Source organism: Lissotriton vulgaris, unplaced genomic scaffold (genome assembly GCF_964263255.1).
Source record: "Lissotriton vulgaris unplaced genomic scaffold, aLisVul1.2 SCAFFOLD_1345, whole genome shotgun sequence".
Taxonomy (NCBI): Eukaryota; Metazoa; Chordata; class Amphibia; order Caudata; family Salamandridae; genus Lissotriton; species Lissotriton vulgaris.
The window spans coordinates 283,851-308,969 of record NW_028255641.1 but is presented as its reverse complement, the minus strand read 5'-3'; the positions used below and the strand labels follow the sequence as shown (position 1 = coordinate 308,969).

Here is a 25,119-nt window from a genome sequence, read left to right as displayed (position 1 = left end):
TGTTAACATATTATTGCATTTCTCTTTCATTTTGTGTAATGAGTTAATTTGCTTTGTTTATATATAAACACATTTATCATGTGTTTTGGTGTGTGCTGCAACTATTATAGAAGTCGTTAAGTATCATCATGTCCTGCCTTTAGCCCCGCCCCTAGCCCCGCCCACTCACTACACCTCTTGCGCATTTTAATGAGTACCTGCACTTATTTTTTCCCATTTAAAGCACTGTCTATACCGAACAGCAGTGGGTACCATTACTTATCCTTTACCTGGTGACAGTGAGCGATATGAAACCCACCTTTATCCGGTGGTGAAGACATTATACAAAGTCCTCTTACCTGGTACAGCGAACAGTCAACTGCTCTCAATCCCCTCAGGTCCCCGGCAGGATCCGCAGCGCCCCCGCATTCCTCCCTCCATTGTTTGGCTCTGGACAGAAGAAGGGCCGCAGGGTGGGGGGGAAGGAGGCCCCGGAGAAGGTGAAGAGCAGAGACCGGTCATCCACATTGTACACCGAGAGCCTGCCCGCCTCATAGTCTAGGAAGAGACCCACAGCCCTGGGGGGTGCACGGGGGGTCAGGAGGATGCGAGGGGAGGTGAGCGTTGCATATTTACCACCACTGAGCCCCACTGTCCAGAATCCACCCTTAGGCGTTGCTGTGATCACCCCCTTCCTGCTCGCAGCCTCGTCACACACCCCCAGGGTCCAGCGGGTCTTTTCCCCCACCTCCACCTCCCAGTAATGCCTCCCGGAGCTCAGCCTCTCTCTCCCCAGGACAGCTCCGACAGGGTTGAATCTCTGGGGCGCGTCGGGCAGATCCTGTGCTCTGTCTCCCAGCCTCACGCTCCTTCCAGCCTCGGACAGGACGAGCCAGGGATGAGCAGTGTCCGGATCCAGCGTCACCGCAGCTGCAAAACGGGAATAGGCAGAAAACAGAGCTCAGCAACCTGACAACCACAGTAGTAACTACAACTCGCCCAACCACACAGCACTCAAAAGCAGCCAATCAGAATCCCAACAGAACAACACTTTAAGCATTGAATCCGTTCACATTACTAACAAGCATTGGCAAAGCCAATAGGTTTCACCTATGCTAATTCTATCAAATGTCATTTTTGATCACATGTTGCATATGCTCTGTAACCAGATTTAAAGTTTAAAAAACACTAGGACAATGCTGGCTGTGTCATGGGGTTTCTTAAAATGTTTTAGTTACAAGACATTTCACGCCGAAACCTAAAAAGTGATGTTCTATACTTTTCTATAAAAAATGGGGGAGCTGCAGAGTGTAACAGTTTTAAAGCAAGTTTTGTTTCGGAGTGTCTTAGAGAGCTAGTAAAACATGTGAATCAGGGTAATCACTCTTTGTATCAGCCTGTCATGGGGTGCAGGAGTGTTTGGTTGGGTAGGGGCGGAGGGTTGGGAAGTGAAAATATATTTTGGAGAGGTTTCTGGTGAACCTGGAGTTCTGCTGATCCCAGGACACTGAGAGCAGAATACCAGCCTGAGCCTGCATGTCTTTACAAGATGGGATAAGCACCTCTCCTTAAAACACCTTCAACCCCCCCCCCCCCTCAACCTATTTGGACACATGCCCTTCGTATGATGTTGCCTGAATCTGTTTCAATTGTTATGGCCAGCAGTCGAAGTGCGTTAAAGAAAAGTATGGGAATTGGGATGCTGCTTGCAGTTGGGGCAGGGGCATTGAGAATGGGGGCGGGGTCATTGAGAATGGGGGCGAGGTCAAAGGTGTGGTAAAAAACTATATTCTTTGAGGTTAATAGATCGGTCACCGCTAGATAGCTACATATAAAAGAACACACATGTTAAATGAAAAATAAAAAAGTTGTTACCCTGCAGAAGTCTGTGTGTAAGCAGAAAGCCACAGAAAAAAATCTTGGTGCTAGAAAGCACTGTCAATATGCAAGTCCTGATTTTAAGCTTGCATTACATACAATAAAAGATCGACTGCTACAAAATGGGCAAATAGGTTTAAGCTAAAACAGTGCCCCAAAATACAGATTTTAGTAGTACCCAGACTATATGTAATGGAATATTTTTTACATTATTATCCCTTCAACACCGCCAAGGGTAGCAAGTACTATGTAAATACGATTACAATTAAAAGCACGCAGTTCACAGCTCATTTGTTAACTCTTTCCACTACCTGGCTTCCCAACATCCTTTACCTTTGCAGATTACCATAACATTTGCTGAGTAACTCACTGCGTATACCTGCATTTCTATAAGGCAAGCGGGCACCCTGCAGAGAATGCTTGTTTAGCTGTCTACTCGTCACTCGGTTTCACAACACTGGAGACTCACTGAATGACACTTCAGTAAAGCATTTAAACTATCGGAATTGGACTCTTACAAAAAGTAAGGAAACTGGTTTTCGTAAATCAAAAAAATAGGGGCACATCATGCCCGTCCTATCCAGTACACTTTGACCTCTGGTTATGGCTAAATGTGTCTTCAGTGGCAACGTCTCTGATGTAAAGCTTTCATCTGTGTATACGGAAGTGCGGGGTCTGCTGCCAACACCTAGAGATCTTCTGATATATAATCATTTTGCTTCTGTAGAAGGGGGAGGGAGGGGGGAGGTTAGCTACATTGTCGTATATAATGACAGTTCCATTTATGGATTACTTACGATGTAACCGTACTGGTGTAAGGCATTTTCTATTTGTTGTGGCATGTTACTGCATGATAGTTAAAATAAACATTTTAAACTTCCCTTGTGTCTCTGTCAGAGCTTACTGTGGACTCGTACGAGTGGGTGAGTGAAACGGTGCGTCCTGCAACGGAGATTCCTGAGGGGGTCGGAAGTGTTGTGTTCTGGTGTGTCTAATTACTTGTTCATCTGTGAGTGTGTAGGAGAGCAAGTGAGACACTATAGCTAGTCTGTTCCGGCCTCATGGGTACTCAGGTGGTAGGATGACTGAATACCTGCCTACTAAGGTCCCACAATCCCAAGCATAGTTCTGTGACTCCGCAGAATCCCTGCAACATGGCACCGCCAAAGTTTGGTCTGGTACTAAGTTAAAGGGAACCCGGAGTAGTGGTTGTGCTGGTCCAAAATACCCTTGCACCATTTTTCGGAGACGTCCGTGGTGAGAGGGCTTCGACTCTTCAGTCTTTAGGGTTCCCCTTTTGCTGAAGGTTTTCCAGCTTGAAGTTGAAAAGGTTTTCAACTCATTTTGTGCTACCGTTTGTTTCCATTATGTTTCAATGATAATACAACTGATTCTGACTCATTGTCGCACTGCTCTCTCAGCAGTTGTTGCAGCATGGAGTCCCCAATGCGGGGTCTCCAGTTGTCATTGTAGTCGAGGGGGGATCCTGCCTACCATTTTGAGGTGTTTTACTCCTGGGTTATGTTTCCTGCTGTGGATGTGACTGATAATTCTTTCCATGCTTATACCGTGGCCACTGTTGCGGCTGCTTATCGTCCATTTGTTGTTGTGAAGTTCCTATTATGGCCTGAGAGCTTCAGATGTTTTAATGACACCCTACCACATCTTTCCTTTGTTTGTATGGGCCCTTGAGTATTGATGGCTGATGCCATTTTTCCACTTACTGGTCCTGTTGAGAAGCATAGGATCCTTACTATGTGCTTACCAAGTAGTCCAATTCCTCCTTCGTCCGACTGCAACACATGGGGGACGGTGTTTGCCTCAGTGTATACACTTTACTATGGCACCCCCTCCATGAGCGTTCTTCCGAACGTTCTTAAGATACAGGATGAACATGGGGCAGGTCCTGCTCTGGATATGAAATTGTTTGGCATTTTTTCAATAGTATCTGGTATGATTCTTTCTAATGTTAAAGGTAAAGCAGCGGCTTTGATGGTTCGTGAACGCCTTTTGACGGTGCATGTACTGGATCGGGGATGCGAGTTGCCGATTATCGCTGACGTTTATACGTCCTTGGGGCGCAATAATTTGGGAGTTAGACGCTCTCCTTTGTCTCAGGGAAAGCTCCCTACTGTAAAAGAGGAACGTCCAGTTTTTCCTAAAGATACTTGGGACAAAAATAAGCAGCAACAGAAGACTATGTCTCGTGGTGGTTCGCCACCACCTGATGCTTCTGAACATAGATATGATAAACGTGATCACTCGAAGATTAAAACTCCTAGACGTTCCAGGTTCCTAATCTTCCTTCCTTTCAGAAATTGTCTGCTTAACAGTACGACAGGAGAGGACTACAAGATTACAGACAAGGGCGAGTCCACTTAACCCCAGCGGGACTCGCAGCACTCTTTTGATGTGAAGGTTTTAATTTAATAAAAAATATCTCCATATCAAGAGTTGTATTTATATAGATTTTTAATTTCACCTCGGCTTGTAGGACGCAGGCAAGATACCGAAAGCACCATTCCATATATCCAGCTGATCTGCTCTCCCTGATTATCAACCGTAAGCAGTAACAGTAGGGAGGAGGTGGGGAGGGTGGGGGGGAAAAGGAAAGCGCAACACAGGGAAAAGCAGTGATGGGGTTGGGGAGGGAACGATCTGTGGATGGAGCAATCACCAGGAAGTGCAAGGAAGAGAGAAGCGACAGGAGGGAGGAGGTGGGGGAAACAGGGAAAGTGCAACAAAGGGAAAAACAGTGATGGGGTCAAGGAGGGGGTGATCTGTGGACAGGCAAGCACCAGGAGGTGTGAAGGAGCAAGAAGTGATGGGAGGGAGGAAGTGGGGGAACAGGGAAAGCAGCAACAAAGGGAACATCAGTGACCTGGTCAGGGGAAGGGGTGATCTGTGGCAGGGCAAGCAACGGGGACAGTGACGGGAGGGAGGTGGCGGGAACAGAGCAAGAAGCAATGGAGGCATGCGGGGTGGGAAGAGACAGCTTGCAAAACTATGCACTCTAATGGACTGTTACAGTTCAACATTTTTTTTAAAGTACCTCTGCAGGCGCACGAAACAGACAGGAAGCAGTACTTGGTCCAAGCTGCACACCAAGGGCTGACAAGAGCCAGATGACAGGAGGAGGCACTGTCCAATAGAAAGTAAGAAACGGAGTGTGATGTGGGAGCCAACCAAAGGTGAGTAATGGGCGGTCTCTAAGCCCCCTCTAAGTTTTTTTTCCGTTACAAGAGATATCTCAAGCACAGGGCAAGCGCTGTGTAGGAGAGCCTAAAAATTAAGACACACCATCCTATAAATCATACTGTGACTCACACTTCTGCTCGGTGGCAAGTTTCTTTGCTAATAGTTTCTGCAACTTTATTTTAAAATAAAGTACTCTAAGGCTTAAAAAAAATGCTGTCCATTTTTGGGAAAGGATTGTCATACTTTCTGTAGCGCTGCACCTTCGAGGTTTGGGATAATGCAGTTCTTGGTTGTAATACCGAGGGGGTGTAACTTTCATAAACTATTAACAGAAAATTCAATTCAAAGGACTAAAGTAACAGAAGCTCATTGTAAAATGAGTAAATATTTCATATAAATATATTTAAATAAATATATGGGTTATGGAAGTAAATTATCAAGACTAATAAAATAAAGAGGGATACCCTGTTCCAAAGCAATTTTTATTTTTCAGTGGGAAATAATTCCCTTGGCCCATATTCTTCGCCCGCTGTCTGCTGACCCCTCTTACTGATAATTATACAGCTCTCCAAGAAAAACCAGCCTATTGTTTCCCGAAAGGAGCAAATCCAAAAGTTAGGCAAAGGAAGGAACAAGGCTGTTGAGGGTTTTTTAGAAAAAGCGATATCAAGGGCGCACTGCCTCAATTTCTACGTTACTATGTGTTGGTTCAGAAATAGCTGTGTAGTGCGTGAAGAGCAGACGGTAAAACACCCTTAACCGTCTAATAAGTCAGAGACCAAACAACAATTATACAGCTGTGCTCTCGCAACTACATTAAGGTGTTATAAATTACAATACAGTTTGAGGTATGAAAAATGAACAGAAGCAGATTCTTCGGTGTGTTTCTTGTCCCAGCAGGGAGATGGTTTATTGCATCCAGACTTGAGAAGTCTCACAAAATGCCGACACGTGTTTCGTCGTGTGCCGTTGAGTCAACACGACTCTTCAGGGCTTTAGACTCAACACCAAGAATGGGTCGAGGGTAGTCTGGAGCTGGCGGTACTACCGAGTGTAGGTAATTCAAAAAGAGACCATGAATAATCTTTGCTCAAATAAATGAAAGAGTAAGGTTGGAAAGTCCAGTAGAGTCACGCTCTGTTGAAACTGCTAGGGTCCGCCTTATCAAGTGTGTAAGAGTCTACACAATGAAAGCGATTCTTTGTCTGGAAACAGGTGTGTTTCTAGTGGTGAGGTCAAACCCTTTCTATTAGCTCTGTTCCGTACTGTAGGGCTGGAGGAGTATTCCAAGTACTAGCTCTGAAAACGTGTATATTTCAGGAAGTAACCGGGAGGGGATCCATCGATCAAGGAACATCCACAAACGTGTTAGTTTACAGGATAAGCGGCGTGTTGGAGTTAGGTATCCCTCCTCTTCAAGTTCCAGGTGGCCGTCTGTCGTGAACGGCTAACGGCCACCGGGAACTTGAAGAGGAGGGATACCTAACTCCAACACGCCGTGGATGTTCCTTGATCGATCATTGTGTAGACTCTTACACACTTGATAAGGCGGACCCTAGCAGTTTCAACAGAGCGTGACTCTACTGGACTTTCCAACCTTACTCTTTCATTTATTTGAGCAGAGATTATTCATGGTCTCTTTTTGAATTACCTACACTCGGTAGTACCGCCAGCTCCAGACTACCCTCGACCCATTCTTGGTGTTGAGTCTAAAGCCCTGAAGAGTCGTGTTGACTCAACGGCACACGACGAAACACGTGTCGGCATTTTGTGAGACTTCTCAAGTCTGGATGCAATAAACCATCTCCCTGCTGGGACAAGAAACACACCGAAGAATCTGCTTCTGTTCATTTTTCATACCTCAAACTGTATTGTAATTTATAACACCTTAATGTAGTTGCGAGAGCACAGCTGTATAAAGGAAGGAACAAATCCACCTCCAAATTGTAAAGGGCTCCCTCCAATATAACTATTTACGTTTCATTTGTTAAATAATAGACAGACTAGAAGCCTAGGAAACCTGGTTTGTTATTGATATAAAAATTGCATTTTTGTGCGGCTTTCAAATGTAAAATTATTCACCAAGTTTATCTTTATGGAATGTTCTTGCAGGGAAAGTCAAAATCGAGACAAGCCTATTGCTGCCATTTTGATACATGTGATCCAGTTTTTTAGGAGACAAAATCTCAATCTCTTTAGTCTCATTTCATTCAACTCATGATGCACGCTCGGGAAAACAAATGTTAAATAACAGTAACGTACCCGTTTATTTGGAATATTGAAATAAGCTATTTTACCACAGCAATGTTAAATACCTCTAAACATAGGATCAAAAGCAAACATATCCTCTGTTAACTATACAACTTTATCTGCACCCACTCACTCCTATCATTCTTGAATCTTACCAATCGTCATGTTTCTCACACATCATGCAAATAACTCCCTTCTTCCCTTGAGTAAGTCTAGGATGCTTCTTCTAATTTCTAAATCTCTTCATTTCTTCCTGTAAAGGAATCTCTAGTTTCCTCAGTGTGTCTACTAAATTTCACACTCCTTTTATTAAATGTTCTAAATTGAATTACACTCCATTTCACCCATATTACACACAATTTGCTCGTAAGTAGTATTAGATATTTGGTAAAGCATAATGGGCCTATTTTTCTTATTAACCGAAATCAAATTCTTCATTCCAGGTAACTCATGAAATGGTATTTTGTAGCCCATCTCGAACTCCACCAATAAATCTTTTTTCAAATAAAGTGAAAAATAAATACGACAGGCGGATGATAAGTCTAGGAGGATAAGTAGGCAGCATCTGTCTGTGTCCCGCACCTTGTGTGTGTCATCTGTTAGGTTCAGTAGGGCTGTTTCAGTGCTACATCCTTTTGTAAATCCTGACTATAGCGATTCAAGAAGATTGTTGAAATCAATGTGTTGTTTGAGTAGGAAGAGAACGCATTTCTCAAGTATTTTGGCCTGGAAGAGAAGGTTGGAAATGGTTCTGAAATTGTTGAGGTCATCTGGGTCGGCACCTGGTTCCTGTAGTAAGAGAGTGACTTGTTGAGGCTATGCGATGGAGGCCGGATGAAGATCTGCTAGGTGAGAGGAACGCTTGGAATTCGCTCCTGTGAGATGTTAAGGGGTTTTGTATTAACTCCATCAGTATCTGGGTGGGGAGGTCGCCCCTTACGAGTTTAGCAAAGATGCATACTGAGAGGAGGGTTTCCGGTCGATGGCAGAGTATGGCGTTCTAGGGAGACATAATTCTATCTTCTAGTCCATGGGAATCTCACTTGTGTTGTGGGTCCATTGTATGGTTTTTGAGTGTGAATAGGGGGTATTACCGTTTGGTTGAGGTGGAACAGAATGATGTGGTGGTCCGACAAGTCGATTGGAAGGATGTTGTCAATACTTGCTGCTTCATTGCGGGTTATAATAGTGTCCAGACCTTTGAACGGACAGTGGTATTGAGCTAGGTGAAACTGCCCAACTCAGGAAAATAGCACATATATTAGTTTCAATAGATCCTGAATTCTGGACGGTGCTATAAGGTGAGGAGAACCACCAACCTCCCCCAAAATTGCGGCCGAGGCCACTGAACACACAAAGGAAATCCTCAGCATACGTCTGTAGTGTATCTAAACCTGTTTAGATACACTACAGACGCGTGCTGAGGATTTCCTTTATAATAGCATCCAGGGTTGTGCCTCTTGTATGAGTTTGACCTTTGCAGTGCTGGCTAAAGTCTTTGCTGCGAAAGACAATGTTTAAGGATTGTTGAAGTGAGTCTTTCTCATCATTCCAGTGCAGATTGAAGTTGCTTAGGAATAAGTTGTTGTTGGAGAATGAGCAGTGCATTTTCATTTCCGATAGGAGTTCTCCAAAGTCGAGTGGGTGATAAAGGAGGTGACATTTCGTTATTTTATTATTCTTCGTCGTTAGGTTAGTGCTGATATGTTCAAATGTGGGGTAGGTATAGATGTCTATTTCGGCCATGTGAATGTTACTCTTGTGGGTAATGGCTATGTCACCCCAGTCTTTCTTGATGATTGAGATGCTGGGAGGGACTAGTAGGTCAAGGGAGGGATAGGAGGTTTCATTTAACCATGTTTCTGTGATAAATGCAATGTCAATATCATGGCTCACGATGGTATCAGCTAGGTTGGTTGCATGTTTAGTTGCTGGTCTGCAGTTTATCGGCATATTGTTGAAGTTACTGCTGCTGGACGTCTGATTGGAGGTCTGGCAGCTTTGGGAGGGTTAATGGCTCTCCCGAGTCCAGTAACCACCTGTATCTTGAAGGTGGGGTTGACTTAGTTGGAAGTTGTCTAGGCTGTTGCTTCATTCAGATATCCCAGGGGTCGATCTTTTCAGCCTGTGCGCTTGGTTGTCAAAAGAGTGGTTGTGCTGGTAGGCTGGCTTCTAGACAATCGTGTGGATTCTCTTAAGGAGTCAGAGGAAGGGAGGAGTGTGCTTTGGGCGAGTTCAGTATACGGTTTGAGGATCAATGGAATATTGTTAATGCTCTGTGCCACTTTATTGAGTTGATTACCTATGTGGGTTAGCTGTTTCTTTAGATCAGTCATGGGCATAGGGGAAAAGCGAGTAGAGTAGTTGAGGTGAGATTAATCTTGTGTGAGGCATTTTAGATACAGAGGGCATAGTTTAGTGAGGGCAAGGGCGGAGTTGAGAAGAGTTTTGGGTGCAGGCGCCTTTGTCTGCATTCAGCAAGGTGTGGGAGGGACAAAGAAGGGGTGGAGGAAGCTTTGAGTCAGGGTGGATATGGGTGTTGGTGGGTGGGGATTAGAGTAGTTGATATTTCTACGAGCTGGCCTGCTCTCCAAAGTCGGCTCAGCAGTCTGGCCTACCACAGTCTGGCCTACCATTGTTTGGGGTGGGGGTGGGGGGCGGGCTGTGGATGCAACGTACTCAAGAGGGGTGGCGGAGGCAAGTTCATTTGAGGCAGAGGAGTGGGCAGAGAGACTTATGGCGGAGGAGCTAGAGTTGGGATGATTGGCGGGTCTTGAATGGTTACCATCCTGTCGTACCCAGAGGTGGTGGTTGTGTCAGGATTGGGTGGTTGGTCTTGAGGTGAATGGTGTTCCTTAGGGTCACAAAAATGGAGTTGATATAACACAGAATGTCATAATCTTGGATCATGATACTTCCATTCCTGTAGAAGGTTATAGTGGCTTTGCCCCTTAGGGTGAGAGTTGGCGATCATCTGTTTTCGCCGTCTGGGATTTTGGTGGATTTTGCAATATTAAAGTAGGTTAGTTAAGGTTGTGCACCATTTTGCCGGTCAGGGTGTGTGGAAGATAAAATCCGTTTTCTTTAACCCCTTGGAGGTGTTGGAGTAGATATCAGCTATTAGTGTTTCTGGGTGTTGCCTACTCAGTTTGGGTTTTTGGTGGCATAAGCTGAAAGGTTTGGGGGGTAGGTTATGAAAGGGTTTGGTCTATGGGGTTTCAGGTTGCTGGGCAGTGTACAGGTGGGGGATACTGTGGAAGCTTGCATATTTGTGTCTTTGTCGATCTTGGAAATGAAAAAGGAGTCTTCATTTTTGCTGCAGCGAATAAGAAATTCTGACTCTTCATGGTTTATCTCAAGATATGGAGCTTGAAAAGTTAATTCTCAATTTCGATTGTGGAGCGATGAGGGTCTGAGTACAGTAGGGTTAACATTAGTGTGCAGCTGGCCCATCCAGGATGGCCGCTGTTCTTGGTGTTTAGTTGGTGGGAGTGTGCCCAATCTAAGATGTCTGCTGCTTTTCAAGTTTGAGTCTTCTTTCTAATGTTATGCCCAAAACAAGATCACCGTCGATCTTGGTGATGGAGTAGTTTCTGTCCTGTAACTCCAGTTCTGTAGTAGGGGTATCTCTGTTATAGTCATAATCTAGTGAATAGTCCCGCCCATGTGCGTGGACCCCGGCAATCAAAAATAATCTCTTAAGTTGTCAAAATAATGCAGAAACTGCAAAGACACTTAAGAGAGAATTTAAAGACAAATAATGCAGCCTATATCCACAGGCTACACTGTCCAGTACTTCAACTCGAAATTCCACCAAAAAACACCACACACAGCACAGCCTGCCAGTTTCTACCATAGAGAAACCTGCCTCCCCCAGTCAAAGACTCTGGAATGATAGAGAGGAAGGTAGGGACAGACAAGCCCCATAGGCTGCCATTATGTGGCTTAAATAGGATACTGTGCCTTTAAGAGAACTTTCCAGAACTTCTCCCAGTATCCCAGAATGCATAGCAGGTCCCTCTACTTTCAGTTCTTTTTTAAGGCGAAGCACGCCAGACCTGTCGCATTCTTTACATGATGAAAAATCTCCACCGGGGAGGAGGGCGGGCGCTTATGACTATAACAGAGATACCCCTACTACAGAACTGGAGTTACAGGACAGAAACTACTCCTTCTGTAGTAGGGGATCTCTGTGTATAGTTATAATCTAGTGAATAGAATTGCAAGCCCATCCCCACACCAAAGCGGCGGTGGAGAACATAACGCCACTACTGTGCGAACAAATTCCGCAGCGAAGCCTGCCCAACCTGAGCGTCTGCCCTGGCGTCAGTGTCCAGGCAGTAATGCTTAGCAAAGGTATGAACCGACTTCCAAGTGGCTGCTTTGCAGATTTCAGCAATCGGCACGTTACGGAGCAGAGCTGTCGTGGCAGCTTTGCCCCTGGTGGAATGAGCCTTAGTCTTACCTCCTAAGGTCTTATTAGCCTTTTGGTAACACAATTGTATGCAGGACACAATCCACCTAGAGATGGACTGCTTAGAGGTCGCAAGACCCGTCCTGACCGATCCATAATTGATGAACAACTGGTCAGACCTACGAATATCCTTGGTTTATCCAGATAAAATTTCAACGCCCTCCTAACATCCAGGGAATGGAGAGACCTCTCCGCTGGGGATGAAGGGTTCTGAAAAAACGTAGGCAAAGTTATAGTCTGGTTGACATGAAAATCAGAAATAACCTTGGGAAGAAATTTAGGGTGAGTACGCATAACAACCTTAGCAGCATGAAATACAGTATAAGGTTCATTACAACACAACGCCTGAATTTCACTCACCCTGCGGGCCGATGTAATGGCCAAGGAACGCCGCCTTCCAGGACAGGTGCTGCAACGAAGCCTTATGAATAGGTTCAAAAGGCTCCTTCATCAATCTGGACAGCACCACATTCAATTCCCATGAAGGCGAGGGAAGCCTGAGAGGAGGGAATACTTTCTTCAAACCTTCCAGAAAATCTTTGATCACAGGGATCTGGAAAAAGGAAGTCTGTGAAGGGCATTTCCTGTAGGCAGTCAATGCAGCAAGATGTACCTTAATGGAATGGACATTAAGACCAGACTGCGCCAAATGTAAAAGGTAAGGAAGGATGACATCTTCCTTGCAAGTCGTAGGATCATGGTTCTTAGACTGGCACCAGATACAAAACCTCTTCCACTTGTAAGCATATGAAGTCCGAGTGGAAGGTCTCTTAGACTCCTTCATTATGTCCATGCAATCATCGGGCAGATTCAGATGGCCATATTGCACTATCTCAGGAGCCATGCCGCCAAACTCAAAGACGAGAGGTTGGGGTGTAACATCCGTCCCCCGAACTTCGTGAGAAGGTCCGGCCTGCACGGCAACCGAATGTGAGGAAGGAGAGACCGGTGAAGTAGGTCCGTGAACCACCACTGCCTGGGCCACTCCGGGGCGATGAGTATCATCCGAGCTCTGGACCGTGCCAGCTTGATGAGCACCGCCGGAATCAGGGGAATGGGAGGAAAGGCGTATAGAAAGCTGTTCGTCCAGTTGATCCATAACGCATTCCCCAGCGTCCCTTGCTGGAAGTACCTGGAGGTGAAGTCTCCGCACTTGCTGTTTTCGGCGGTGGCGAACAAATCTACGTCTGGAGTACCCCACCTTGCGAAGACTTCTCCTAGTACTTCGTCGTTTATGACCCATTCGTGGTTTTCCTGAACCAGTCTGCTCAGTGCGTCTGCCTGAACATTCTGCACACCTGGTAGATGGGTGGCCGTTATCGTCAGTCCTCTGGCTAGGAGCCCGTGCCAGATCGCCTGCGCCTCCTGTGACAGAGTGCGCGATCTCGAACCCCCCTGCTTGTTGAGGTAATACATTGTGGTGGTATTGTCCGTCTGTACAAGCAGAGAGTTGGTCTGGAAGGACGGAAGAAAGGCCTTCAGCGCCAAGTGAACAGCCCTGAGTTCCAGGAAATTGATGTGATACGTAGCCTCCATCGGGACCACGTGCCTTGAATCTGTAGAGTCCCGGAGTGCGCTCCCCATCCCAGAAGAGACGCATCCGTCACTACAGTCTGCGTGGGAATGTCCTTGTGAAAGGGAACCCCTCTGAGGAGATTCTCCGCCGAACACCACTACTTCAGAGACTGAAGAGCATGCAGCGACAGGCAAATCTTGTCGTCCCAAGATCCTTTCCTCTGATCCCACTGGTCCTCCAAGCACTCCTGCAGCGGTCTCATGTGCAGCCGTGCGTGTGGCGTCAGGAAGATACAAGAGGCCATCTATCCCAGTAGAGAAGACACCGTCCTCACTGTTGTAGATGGAGTCGTCATAAGAGCCTGAGCCTTCCGAAGGAGTGTCAAGTCAAGTCAAGTCAAGTCAGAGAATTTGTATAGCGCGCTACATACCCAGAGGGTCTCAAGGCGCTTGAGGAGGGGAGGGGAATTACTTGTCAAATATCCACGTTTTAAGTTGCTTTCTGAATTCTAGGTGGTTCTGGGTAAGGCGAAGGTAAGTGGGAAGTGAGTTCCAGGTTTTAGCTGCCAGGTAGGAGAAGGATCTACCTCCCATGGTGGTTTTGTTGATGCGAGGTACAGTGGCAAGGGAGGATGCCTTGATCAACCAATCGTCCAGGTACGGGTAGACGAACACCTTGTTCTTTCTCAGGTGCGCTGCTACCACCGCCATGCACTTCGAGAACGTTCTCGGCGCAGACTTCAGTCCGAATGGGAGTACTGTGTATTGATAGTGATTGGTGCCGACTTGGAACCGCAGGAACTTCCTGTGTTTGTGTGCAATGGGCACATGGAAGTAAGCATCCTGTAGGTCTATAGCGCATCGCCAGTCTCCCTGTTGCAACTGAGGGTAAATCTGATGCAACAACAGCATGCGAAACTTTTCTCTGCGAATCCATTTGTTTGCCTGTCGCAAATCCAGAATGGGCCTGAACTCGTTCTTGTCCTTCTTGCGAACCAGAAAGAACCGGGAGTACAGACCTCTTCCTCTCTGAGACAGAGGTACGTCTTCTATCGCCCTTTTCCTCAACAGGATATCCGCTTCCGCCTGCAGCTCGCGCAGCTGAAACTGCGAGCTGACCGGGGGAATTGCTGGAGGAGGGCTGGTGAACCGAAGACTGTATCAATTGCAAACAATATTCAGCACCCACGTGTCCTGAGTAATTTTTCTCCACTCTGCCAGAAAAGATTGAATGCTTCCCCCTACCGGAGTGGGTAACAGATTCGGGGGAAGTAGGTTCCTAGGGCCTAGACCCAGCCTGGCCCTTGGGCGCTGGGGCCGATTGCTGGCCACCTCTGCCCTTCTGGCGCTTCTGGAACGGCTTACGGAACTGGTGTTGCTGTTGCGATTGCCCCGAAGCCTGTCCCCGTCCTCGGCCTTGCCCGCCGAACCGCCGTTGGAAAGGGCGGTACTGCTTCTTGGTCTCTTTAGGCTTCTCCAGGCCCACAGCCGTTAGCGCCTCGGCCTCTGCCTTCATGCGGGCCATCTCATCGTCCGCATGCTTCCCGAAGAGGGTCTCACCGGAGAACGGTAGGTTGGCCACCCTCTGCTGTGCGTCCGGTTTCAGGGACGTAAGCCTGAGCCATGCGTGGCGCCGTTAGTTGATTCCGTGGCAAAATCCGTGAGCAGCCAACAGGGAAGAGTCCGCTGCCGCGCTGATAATCTGGTTGGCCACCAGCATCCCCTCACTCAGCACTTCCATGAAGTCTTCACGCTTCTCCCGCGGCAAATGCTCCGCAAAGCTCTCGAGGGAGTCCCAGAGGGCGCGGTCGTACCGGCCCAACAGCGCCGTGGCACTCGCAGCTTTCATGGAGATAGCGGAAGTGCCACAGACTTTCCTCCCGCCGAATCAATCCACCTTGACTCCTTATCCGGGGGAACCGTGGAGGACGGAGTGGTGGCATGCTGCTTGCGGGCCGCCGTCACAATGACAGAGTCAGGAGGCGGTTCCGTTCTCAAAAAGGCCGGATCCGAATCGGGAGCCCGGTACTTCTTCAGTAATCTTGATGGCGCCGCCCTAGTCACCGCAGGGGTGAGAAACAGGGCCATAGCCGATTCTTCCAGGCCCGGCACCAGAGGCAGGAGAGGGCGAGAAAGGTGTTTTTGATGTTAAGTCTCAAAAATGACTGACGTTTTCGGGGTAGGCACCGTCAGGGAGATGCCCAACTTCGCAGCTCCCAGTAAAAGGACGTCATGGAACGCCACCAGGTCATCTATCGGGGACACTCTCGTGTCCGGCGACCCCGATAGGGTAGGAGAATAGTCCCTGGTCCCAGAGGACCTCGTTTGTGAGCGAGATTCGCGCCTCCTACGGCGGTGTCTTGACCTCGTGGATGATCTGCGTCGCGATCTCTCCCTCCTTCCAGAGCGAGAGCGAGACCTGCCCGCTCGTGGCCGCTCCTTCGGTTTTCGTGGAGGGGTCTTCCTCGGTTCCCCACGGGGTTTCGTCGGTTCCTCACGGGGTTTCGGTTTTGGGGTCCCCTTAGGAGGAACAGGCAGGGACGGCAGGGAAGTGGACCTCGGAGGAGGAACATTCGGCTGCGGGGTGGGCCCATGCGGAGGGACCGGAGGTGGAGGAGGGTCTCCTGAAGGCAGTGGCGGTTTGGGTGGAGGATCCTCCTTAGGCACAGGGGGAGGAGTCGGAGTCCTGGGCCGAGACAGAGTGTACACCTCTAAGTACACCGAGCCCGGTGACCCTTTAGGCGAAGGGTGCGGAGAGCCAGCCCCATCAGCAGGTGACCGCTTCCTCTTGCGTCCTCCACTTGAAGCAGCGTGACTTCTGGGACTAGAATCCCTCTTGCGCCGTTTTGGAGAGGCTGACCGACTCCTAGACGCTGACCGCTGTCTGCTGGACGCAGAGCGACGCTTTTTGGGCGTCGAACAACGCTTCCTCGACTCCGGCGTCTATCGCCATCCCCTCGGCGTCGACCCTCTTTTCCTCGGCGTCGACCGTCGACTCCTCGACGTCGACCTCTTCTTTGTCTGTCCCTACCTTCCTCTCTATCATTCCAGAGTCTTTGACTGGGGGAGGCAGGTTTCTCTATGGTAGAAACTGGCAGGCTGTGCTGTGTGTGGTGTTTTTTGGTGGAATTTTTAGTTGAAGTACTGAACAGTGTAGCCTGTGGATATAGGCTGCATTATTTGTCTTCAAATTCTCTCTTAAGTGTCTTTGCAGTTTCTGCATTATTTTGACAACTTAAGAGATTATTTTTGATTGCCGGGGTCCACGCACATGGGCAGGACTATTCACTAGATTATGACTATACACAGAGATCCCCTACTACAGAATTGTGTCTGCTATTCTTGGTGTTAAGTTGGTTGGAAGGGTGTACCTTAAGATGGCCACAACATTTATTGTTTGTCTTCTTTCTATTTATTTTGAAAGTTTTATATAGCGCAAACCAGACTCTTGCGAGTATCACAGTGCTTTACATGACAAGTAGAAATATATACAGAATATATTATGGTATAGTGAATCATGCAATAAGTGCTAGATAAGTCTAGAACAAGAAAAGGCTAGTGCAAAATGGCAAAGATAAATAGAAGGACGCATATAAGCGAAGAAAAGCAAGTAATTAAGTACAGTGAATAGATAAAGAGTTCACGTGGATTGAGCCAGGAGGATAGCTTTCACTTCTCTTTTGAAGGAAGCCGAGGAAGGGTTCATTCTAGTTTCACTGGGCAGAGCGTTCCATATCCTTGGAGCCATACCGGAGAAGGACCGGTTATACGTTTTTTTCTTGGCAAATTGTTGAGGTTGAAGGAGAAGAGTCTTGGCACTTCTGGAAGCTCTGCTGCCCGCTGAGAGCACCAGTTTCTGAGCTAGGTATTGTGGGGTGTTGTGGTAGAGTCTTCTGTGTCATACATGCGATTTTTAAATGAATTCTGGTTTCAAACGGTAGCCAGTTGAGGGTTCTCAAGAATGGGGATATGTGGGCGTTTCTCTTAGAGCCTGTGATGAGTCTCGCAGCCGAGTTGATCGTGGCTCTTAGCGGGGCTGTCGATGACCTCAGGAGTCCACATAGGGTTAATGCTCCGTATTCCAAGCGAGGGATAACTCAGGCTTGAACAGCTTGTTTGAAATCGTAGGCGGGCAGATAGGGTTTCAGTTTTCGCAGAGTCCTTAGGTGGAAGTTGGCTCCCTTTGTTGAGGCGCTGATGTGTTTCAACAACTTGAGGTTATTGTCCAGCGTTACCCCAAGAGATTTTGCTGAGTCGACTATAAGTGGTTGTCCATTGAGAGCTATTAGGTGCTTCATCCAGTCTGTGATAGTTTGAGTTTTGTTAGGGGGGGGAATTACACGGAATTCCGTTTTGAGGAAGTTAAGTTTCAAGTGGTTTTCGGGCCAGCCAGATTTGGATTTTTTGAAGTGTGGAGTTGAGTGATTTGGGGCCAGATGTAGGTAGGCCGTTACCGATCGGTAACGGCCAAAAATACCGATTTTGGGCCCTTACCGATCGGTATACAGCCATCGAGATGTAGGGCAAAGAAAAAAGTCAAAATCGGAGCGAAAACAGATTCGGAATGAGTACCGAATGGAAAAGAATCCGATACGTACATACCGAAAATCGGATATGTAACGAATCGGTAACACACCGAATCGGATGCAAACACCGATTCGGTCCATGTACCGAATCGGTAGTGACACCGATTCGGAAATTATCCGATTCGGTCCATGTACCGAATCGGTAGTGACACCAAATCGGAAATTATCCAAATCTGTCCATGTACCGAATCGGTAGTGACACCAAATCGGAAATTATCCAAATCGGTCCATGTACCGAATCGGTAGTGACACCGAATCGGAATCAAGCCGATTCGGTCCATGTACCGAATCGGTAGATACACCGATTCGGACATAAGCCGAATCGGAGAACCTACCGATTCGTTAGAATCACCGATCGGGAAATTCCCCGAATCGGACAGATGGGGAGATGTAGGGAGGCACAGAAACACTGATTTCGGCTCAAAATCGGTAGAATTCACTCGGTATTTACCATGGATTACAATCAGGTGGTAACCAACTCCAACCCATAAAAACAGCCCCAAAATGCATTGCAACTTGCAGGATGGCAGCTTTTTATGTCATTGCGAGGCGGCTACGGCTACAGCAGGAAGGACAGAGGGAATGGCAAAGAAATGAACAGGTCTACAGACAGAGGATAACCCTGTTCATGCTCACAGAGGCAGAGATCCTACAGAGATACAGGCTGGACTCTGACACCATTCCTGAGCTCATCAGGGACCTCAAACCATTGTTGGACCACCCCACCCCAAGGGCACACGCCATCCCAGCACACGTCCAGGTGCTATGCAGCCTACACCTGCTTGCGTCTGGCAGCTATCAAAGTGGAGTTGCAGCGGCAGGAGGGGTGACCCAGAGCAGCCTGTCAAGGTTCTTCCACACATTCCTTGACGCCATGATACACAGGATGGACCAATACATCTCTTTCCCTGCAACCCACGCAGAACTGCTACAAACTAAAGCTGACTTCTACCAGATGGCACAATTTCCCCAAATCATTGGCTGCATAGATGGCACGCACATTCCGATTTGCCCACCAGCGGACACAGAATACATATACCGCAATCGGAAGTCTACGCACACCATCAACGTGCAGGTGATCTGCAATGCGAAGTGCACCATCACAGACCTGGTAGCAACATTCCCAGGGAGTACCCACGACTCCTATATTTTCCAACAGAGCGGCATCTATGCACGGCTGATGGCTGGCGAATTTGGTGAAGGATACCTCCTAGGTGAGACACATCATCAGACCCCCATAACACAAAGTAGCTAGGTGTAATACATGTATGCATGTGTGTAATGTTACCCCTTTCCCTTCCAGGCGACTTGCGTTATGCCCTCCGCTCATTCGTACTCACCCCCTACCTCAACACCCAGCCAAAGGAGGTATAACCGGGCCCACAAAAGCACAAGGAATGTCGTCGAACGGACCTTTGGCATCTGGAAAAGTAGATTCAGATGCCTGCACAAGAGTGGAGGTGCAAGGCAGTATACCCCCATCACCTGCAGCAAGATCATAGCTGTATGTGCAATGTTACACAACCTTGCGGTGAAGAAGGGCACTGAGGTGGAGTTGTCTGACTACGAGGACCATGACGACGACGAAGCTGTGCCACTAACACAGCCAGCTGGGGTGTCTACGCCAAGTGATGGCAGATACAGACGTGAGGAGATTACAGAAAACTATTTCTGAGTGAGTACAGATGCACAGACAGGTAAATGGTTGTGGTGAAAAGCTAATTTTAATACTGTTGCAACACAGTTACTGCACTGATGTGCAACAAAAAAAAAGTGTAATAGCAAAGAAAACAAAAGTCTAAGGTCCAGGTTGCCTCACCCGCCCTTGCAAGCCTACTTCTTTGAGCGCTTGGCAGCCCCACTGGGGTGTCCCTCACCCCCTTCAGAATGCCCTGCGGCATCTGCGGAGCGCCTGGTGCTCCTGCGTGGCTCTGACGCAGCGCTGGCCGGGCTGCTGCGGCTGCTGCTGTCCCCAGCATCCCCCAGGTCCAGGGCAGGATTTGCGGCAGTGTTTGAGATAATCATGGCCTCCATTGCTGTCGTGATGCGGGCCATTCCCCTTGTTATCTCGGCGGTATTTTGGGTGAGACTTGACTCCATGTTGGCACAGCGCTGACAGAGTTGCGCCGTTGCAGCAGCCTTGAAACCTTTCACCATCTCCCCTATCTGCAGGTTGTGCTGCAGGAGCTGGCGTTGGCAGGCCATGATGGACTTCACCTGCTGCCTTTGGATTTTCACCATATTCCCTTCAAGGCCCAGGAAGACACTGCCCTCCGGTGCTGGCGCTGCAGTGTTGGGAATGGCACGGCGCCGGGTACTGCTGCTGCCGGCCTGCTGAGTGGGCTGGGGTGCCACTGGTGTGGGTGTGGTGCTGGCCGGGGCCTGAGCCCCTGCTCCCAGGATAGGGTTTACTGGAGCTACAGCCATAATCGTGGCAGGAGCTGGTGTAGGTGGATGGTGGTCCCTTGTTGGGGAGTTCTCTGGGGAGAACAGCAAGGGGGGTGTGCTCGGCATTTGTGGGGAGTGTAGTAAATCATAGTCAATTGCCAGGTCTCCCTCAATACCCAGCCCAATGGTGTTGTCCTCCTCCTCCTCGGCAGCCTGACTCGTGCTAGGCCCTGCGAGTGCACTGGTAGTTGGTGGTGCTGCCTCTGTTGCCTGTGGTCCTCCGCCTGATGGTGCCCCTAGGTATGAAGAAGCATTTGTAAATTGAGTGCCGATGTATTACAGTCAGTACAATTAAAGCATTGCACATGTCCTTGCATCTTCTTAGAATGTGTTCCACTGTTTCCTATCTTGTGATTCTGCACTGCCATATTTTGCTAACTTCTGCTGACTACATATACCATGATGCTTGTCTCTTGTATGTTGGTTACAGTACTGGGCTGGGGTTTGGCTGTGCATTGTGTCTAATGAGGAGGTGTCTGGTAGGGTGTGTCATGATGCGCATGCTTCTTACCTGTAGCTGTAGCTCTGGCTGAGCTGTCCAGGGTCCCAATTCCCGTCACGCTCTCCCTCTCAATGGTGCTGGACACCAGTTCCTCCAGCTCTGTGAGGGGTGGCGCCGGGTTTCTGCCTCCACCTGTCACTCCAGCTTGCCTCTGGATCTCAGCCATCTTACGTTTGGTCAGGCTGCGGATATCATAGAAGCGCTTCTTCAGCTCATCAAGGGGCCTGGGGGTGACACCTACAGCATTGACCTTTTCGGCGATTTCACTCCAGAGCCTCCTCTTGGTGCTGTCCGGCACAGTGAGGGACAGCTTCCCGAATAGCTGCCTGTGCACCCTCACCACCTCCTCAACCAACACCTGCAGCTCGATGCTGCTGAACTTTGGCTTCCTCTTCTGGCTGGACTTCTGGCTCTCACTCTGGTTTGCCATCTTGCTCTCAACAGTTCTCTACCTCCTACTCCCACTGCTGCTAACTGAGTGTTCAGCTCAGGCTGGCTCTCCAGAAAGTTCTTAATTAGCTGCACCTGCCAGGGTTGCCACTCCCTGTTTGGGTGGGGGAGGGGGGATCCACCTCATTGGCTGAATCGGCTTTTACCGAATCGGCTTTTACCGAATCGGATTTTACCGAATCGGATTTTAACGAATCGGTAAAATCCGAATCGGATTTTACCGAATTGGTTTGTTCAATGCATTCCTATGGGCTTTTTGCCCATGGGTGTGTTTTCATACCTCCGATTCGGTAATTGCCGAATCGGCTTTTACCGATTCGGCTATTTCCGAATCGGTGGTAGCCGATTCGGCTATTTCCGATTCGGTGGTAGCCGATTCGGTACTTTCCGATTCGGTGGTAGCCGATTCGGTACTTTCCGATTCGGTCCGTGCCGAATCGGTACGTAGCGATTCACATTACCGATGCAGACCGAATCGGTATTCTTTTGCTGGTTTTTTGCTACATCTCGTTTTCCGATTTCAGAATACCGATTCGGCCCGCCTCGGTATTTTGAAATCGGAAAATCCCTTTTACCTACATCGGGCCCTTGATGTCTTCCAGAGAGTGAATTTTGATGTAGATTTGGGTATCGTCAGTGTCCGTGTGGAATTGTATCTTGGAGAGGCTGAGAAGATCAATGAGGGGTTCCATGAAAAGGGTGGGAGAGAGGGAGGAGCCTTGAGGAACTCACAGAGTGACAGACGAGGGAAAGGACAGGGATTGGTTGACCGTGAATCTTTGGGATCTGTTTTGGAGGAAAGAGGCGAACCAGTTAAAAACACTTCCAGATAGACCCATTCTGTGTTTGAAGAGATTCAGCAGGTTGTCGTGTTTGACGGTGTCAAAAGCTGATGACAGGTCGAGTAAGATTAACAGACAGGCCTCATTTTGGTCGAGGATATTTAGAGTGTCATCTAATACATGGGTCATGGCTGATTCTGTGCTGTGACCTGCTCTGAAAACAGATTGAAATTGGTTCAGCAGGTTGAAACGATCAATGTGACAGTTCTGTTTTATGTTAACGCATTTTTCCAGGAGTTAAGCTAACATAGGGATATTGGAGATCGGGCGTTAGTTATTAGGGTCAGTGGGATCCGCTGTGGGTTTCTTTAGGATAGGCGAGACCTGCCCCGTTTTCAAGGTGTCTGGAATGGATCCTTGCAGAAGGGAAGTATTAATGATCTTGGTCCAGAGGGGAAGTAAGAGAGGAGTGAAGTCTTTTATGTAGTTAGCCGGGAGCGGGTCAGTGAAGGGATTGGATGGTTTCAGCGCGTTAGGCGTTTTCTTTTAATTTGGTATCTTCATTGTAAGTGTTGACCATGATGCATTGTTTTTTTAGTTTAAATAGTGGGAGATCATTAGCTGGGGCAGCAGCAAGTTCAAGTTTTGCATTTATATAGCGCACTACTCACCCAGAGGGTCTCAAGGCGCTTGGGGGAAGGAGGGTGCTCACTCATCGAATATCCAGGTTTTTAATTGTTTTCTGAATGAGAGGTGGTTCTGGGTAAGGCGGAGGTAGGCAGGGAGAGAGTTCCAGGTTTTGGCCGCTAAGTAGGAAAAGGATCTTCCACCCATGGTGGATCTATGGATACGTGGGATTATGGCGAGGGCTTGATTGGTCGATCGAAGTTGGCGGGTGGGGGTGTAAAAGGACAGGCGCGTGTTGAGGCATTCGGGTCCAAGGTCGTAGAGTGCCTTGTGTGCGTGGGTGAGGAGACGGAACGTTATTCTCTTGTTGACGGGGAGCCAGTGGAGTTCTTTCAGGTGACCGGAAATGTGAGCTTGTCGGGGGACGTCTAGAATGAGTCTAGCTGACGCGTTTTGGATGCGTTGGAGTTTTTTCTGTAGCTTTGCTGTTGTTCCGGCGTACAGGGTGTTACCATAGTCCAGACGGCTTGCGACCAGAGCGTGAGTGACCGTCTTTCTCGTTTCGGTGGGGATCCAACGGAAGATTTTTTTAAGCATACTTAGGATGTTGAAACATGATGAAGAGACGGCGTTGACTTGTCTGGTCATCGAGAGGGAGGAGTCCAGGATGAAGCCCAGGTTGCGTGCGTGGTCTGTGGGGGTGGGTGCGTTTCCCAGGGCCGGTGGCCACCATGAGTCATCCCAAGCGGAGGGTGAAGATCCTAGGATGAGGACTTCCGTTTTGTCCGAGTTCAGTTTAAGGCGGCTGTTCTTCATCCATTCGGCTACTTCCTTCATTCCTTCATGTAGGTTGGTTTTGGCGGTGTTTGGATCTTTGGTGAGGGAGAGGATCAGTTGGGTATCGTCTGCCTAGGAGATGATGTTGAGGTTGTGTTGTCGTGCGATGGAAGCGAGGGGGCTCATGTAAACGTTGAAGTGGGTGGGGCTGAGTGAGGAACCTTGAGGTACGCCACAGATGACTTCAGTGGCTTCTGATCTGAAGGGAGGTAGGCGGACTCTGAGTTCTTCCGGCGAGGAACAAGGTGATCCAGTCCAGTGCTTTTCCTTGAATTCCAACATTGCTGAGGCGTTGTATAAGGGTGCTGTGACAGACTGTGTCGAAGGCTGCGAAGAGGTCAAGTAGGATGAGAGCAGCTGTTTCTCCGTTGTCCAGTAGTGTTCGAATGTCATCGGTTGCTGCGATGAGTGCGGTTTCGGTGCTGTGTTTGGCTCGGAACCCGGATTGTGATGGGTCGAGGGATTTGTTAGATTCGAGGAAGGGGGCAAGTTGATTGTTGACTGCTTTCTCCATGACTTTGGCGGGGAAAGGAAGGAGTGAGATGGGGCGGTAGTTCTTGAGGTCAGTGGGGTCTGCTGTGGGTTTTTTCAAGAGGGCGCTGAGTTCGGCATGTTTCCAGCTTTCCGGGAAGGTAGCTGAGTTGAGGGAGCAGTTGATGACGTCTCGGAGATGGGGTGCGATGATGGAGTCTGCTTTGTTGAAAATGTGGTGGGGACATGGGTCGGTAGGTGATCCAGAATGGATGGAGTTCATCAAGCGGATGGTGTCTTCAGTGGTGACTGGGGTCCAGGCGCAAAGGATGTTGGGGGGGAGTTTATCTTCGGGTATGAGTGGGGTGGGCTGATCTCCGGGCTTGTTTTTGAAGCTGTTGTGTATGTCTGCGATTTTGTTGTGAAAGAAAGAGGCTAGGGAGTCGCAGAGGTCTTGGGAGGGAGTGATGTCGTTGGTGCCGGCGGTGGGGTTGGTGAATTCTTTGACGATGTTGAATAATTCTTTGCTGTTTGTGTGGGTTGTTGTCAAGTCGGACCTTGAAAGCTGCTTTTTTGGTGGAGCGGATCAGCTGGTGGTGTTTGCGGATGGCGTCCTTGAACGAGGTTAGGTTTTCAGTGGTTGGGGTTTTTCTCGAGGATTTCTCGAGTGTGCGGCAGACCTTCTTGGATTGCTTAAGTTCATCGTTGAACCAAGGGGCTTTTTTGCTTCCTTGTTTGAATTGGTGTTTTTTCAAGGGTGCTAGTTCGTCAGCGCTGTGAATGATCCATTGTGTGAGGTAGGTGGCTGAGATGTTTGGGTCCGATGATTTTGAGGGGGTGTTATGGAGAAGCGATGTGAAGAGCTGGTCCGTGGTAATTTTGTTCCATTTTCTGCGGGGAATTGGTTTTAGGTTGTTGTGGGTCGTGGTTTTCTTGTAGTTGAAGTGGACGCAGCTGTGGTCTGTCCAGAGTAGCGCTGAGGTGTGAGAGAAGGAGATGTATTTGCTGGAGGTGAAGATTGGGTCGAGTGTGTGTCCGGCACAATGCATAGGGGTGTCAACAAGTTGTTTAAGTCCGAGATTGGCGAGGTTGTCCAAAAGGGTGGTGGTGTTGCTGTCGTTG

The 25,119-nt window shown here is 48.4% G+C and overlaps 1 protein-coding gene across 1 annotated transcript in view; it reads right to left on the bottom strand.

Annotated features, from left to right (window-relative positions):
* Positions 1-338: 338 nt before the first annotated feature.
* The window catches only part of LOC147659044 (E3 ubiquitin-protein ligase TRIM39-like), a 267,718-nt gene continuing 242,937 nt past the window's right edge, over positions 339-25,119 (bottom strand). Inside the window, exon 8 of the mRNA XM_086952016.1 lies at positions 339-909. Within this exon, the coding sequence (XP_086808142.1) occupies positions 374-909 (536 nt within the window). The 3' untranslated portion in view covers positions 339-373. The remainder of the gene's footprint in view (positions 910-25,119) is intronic.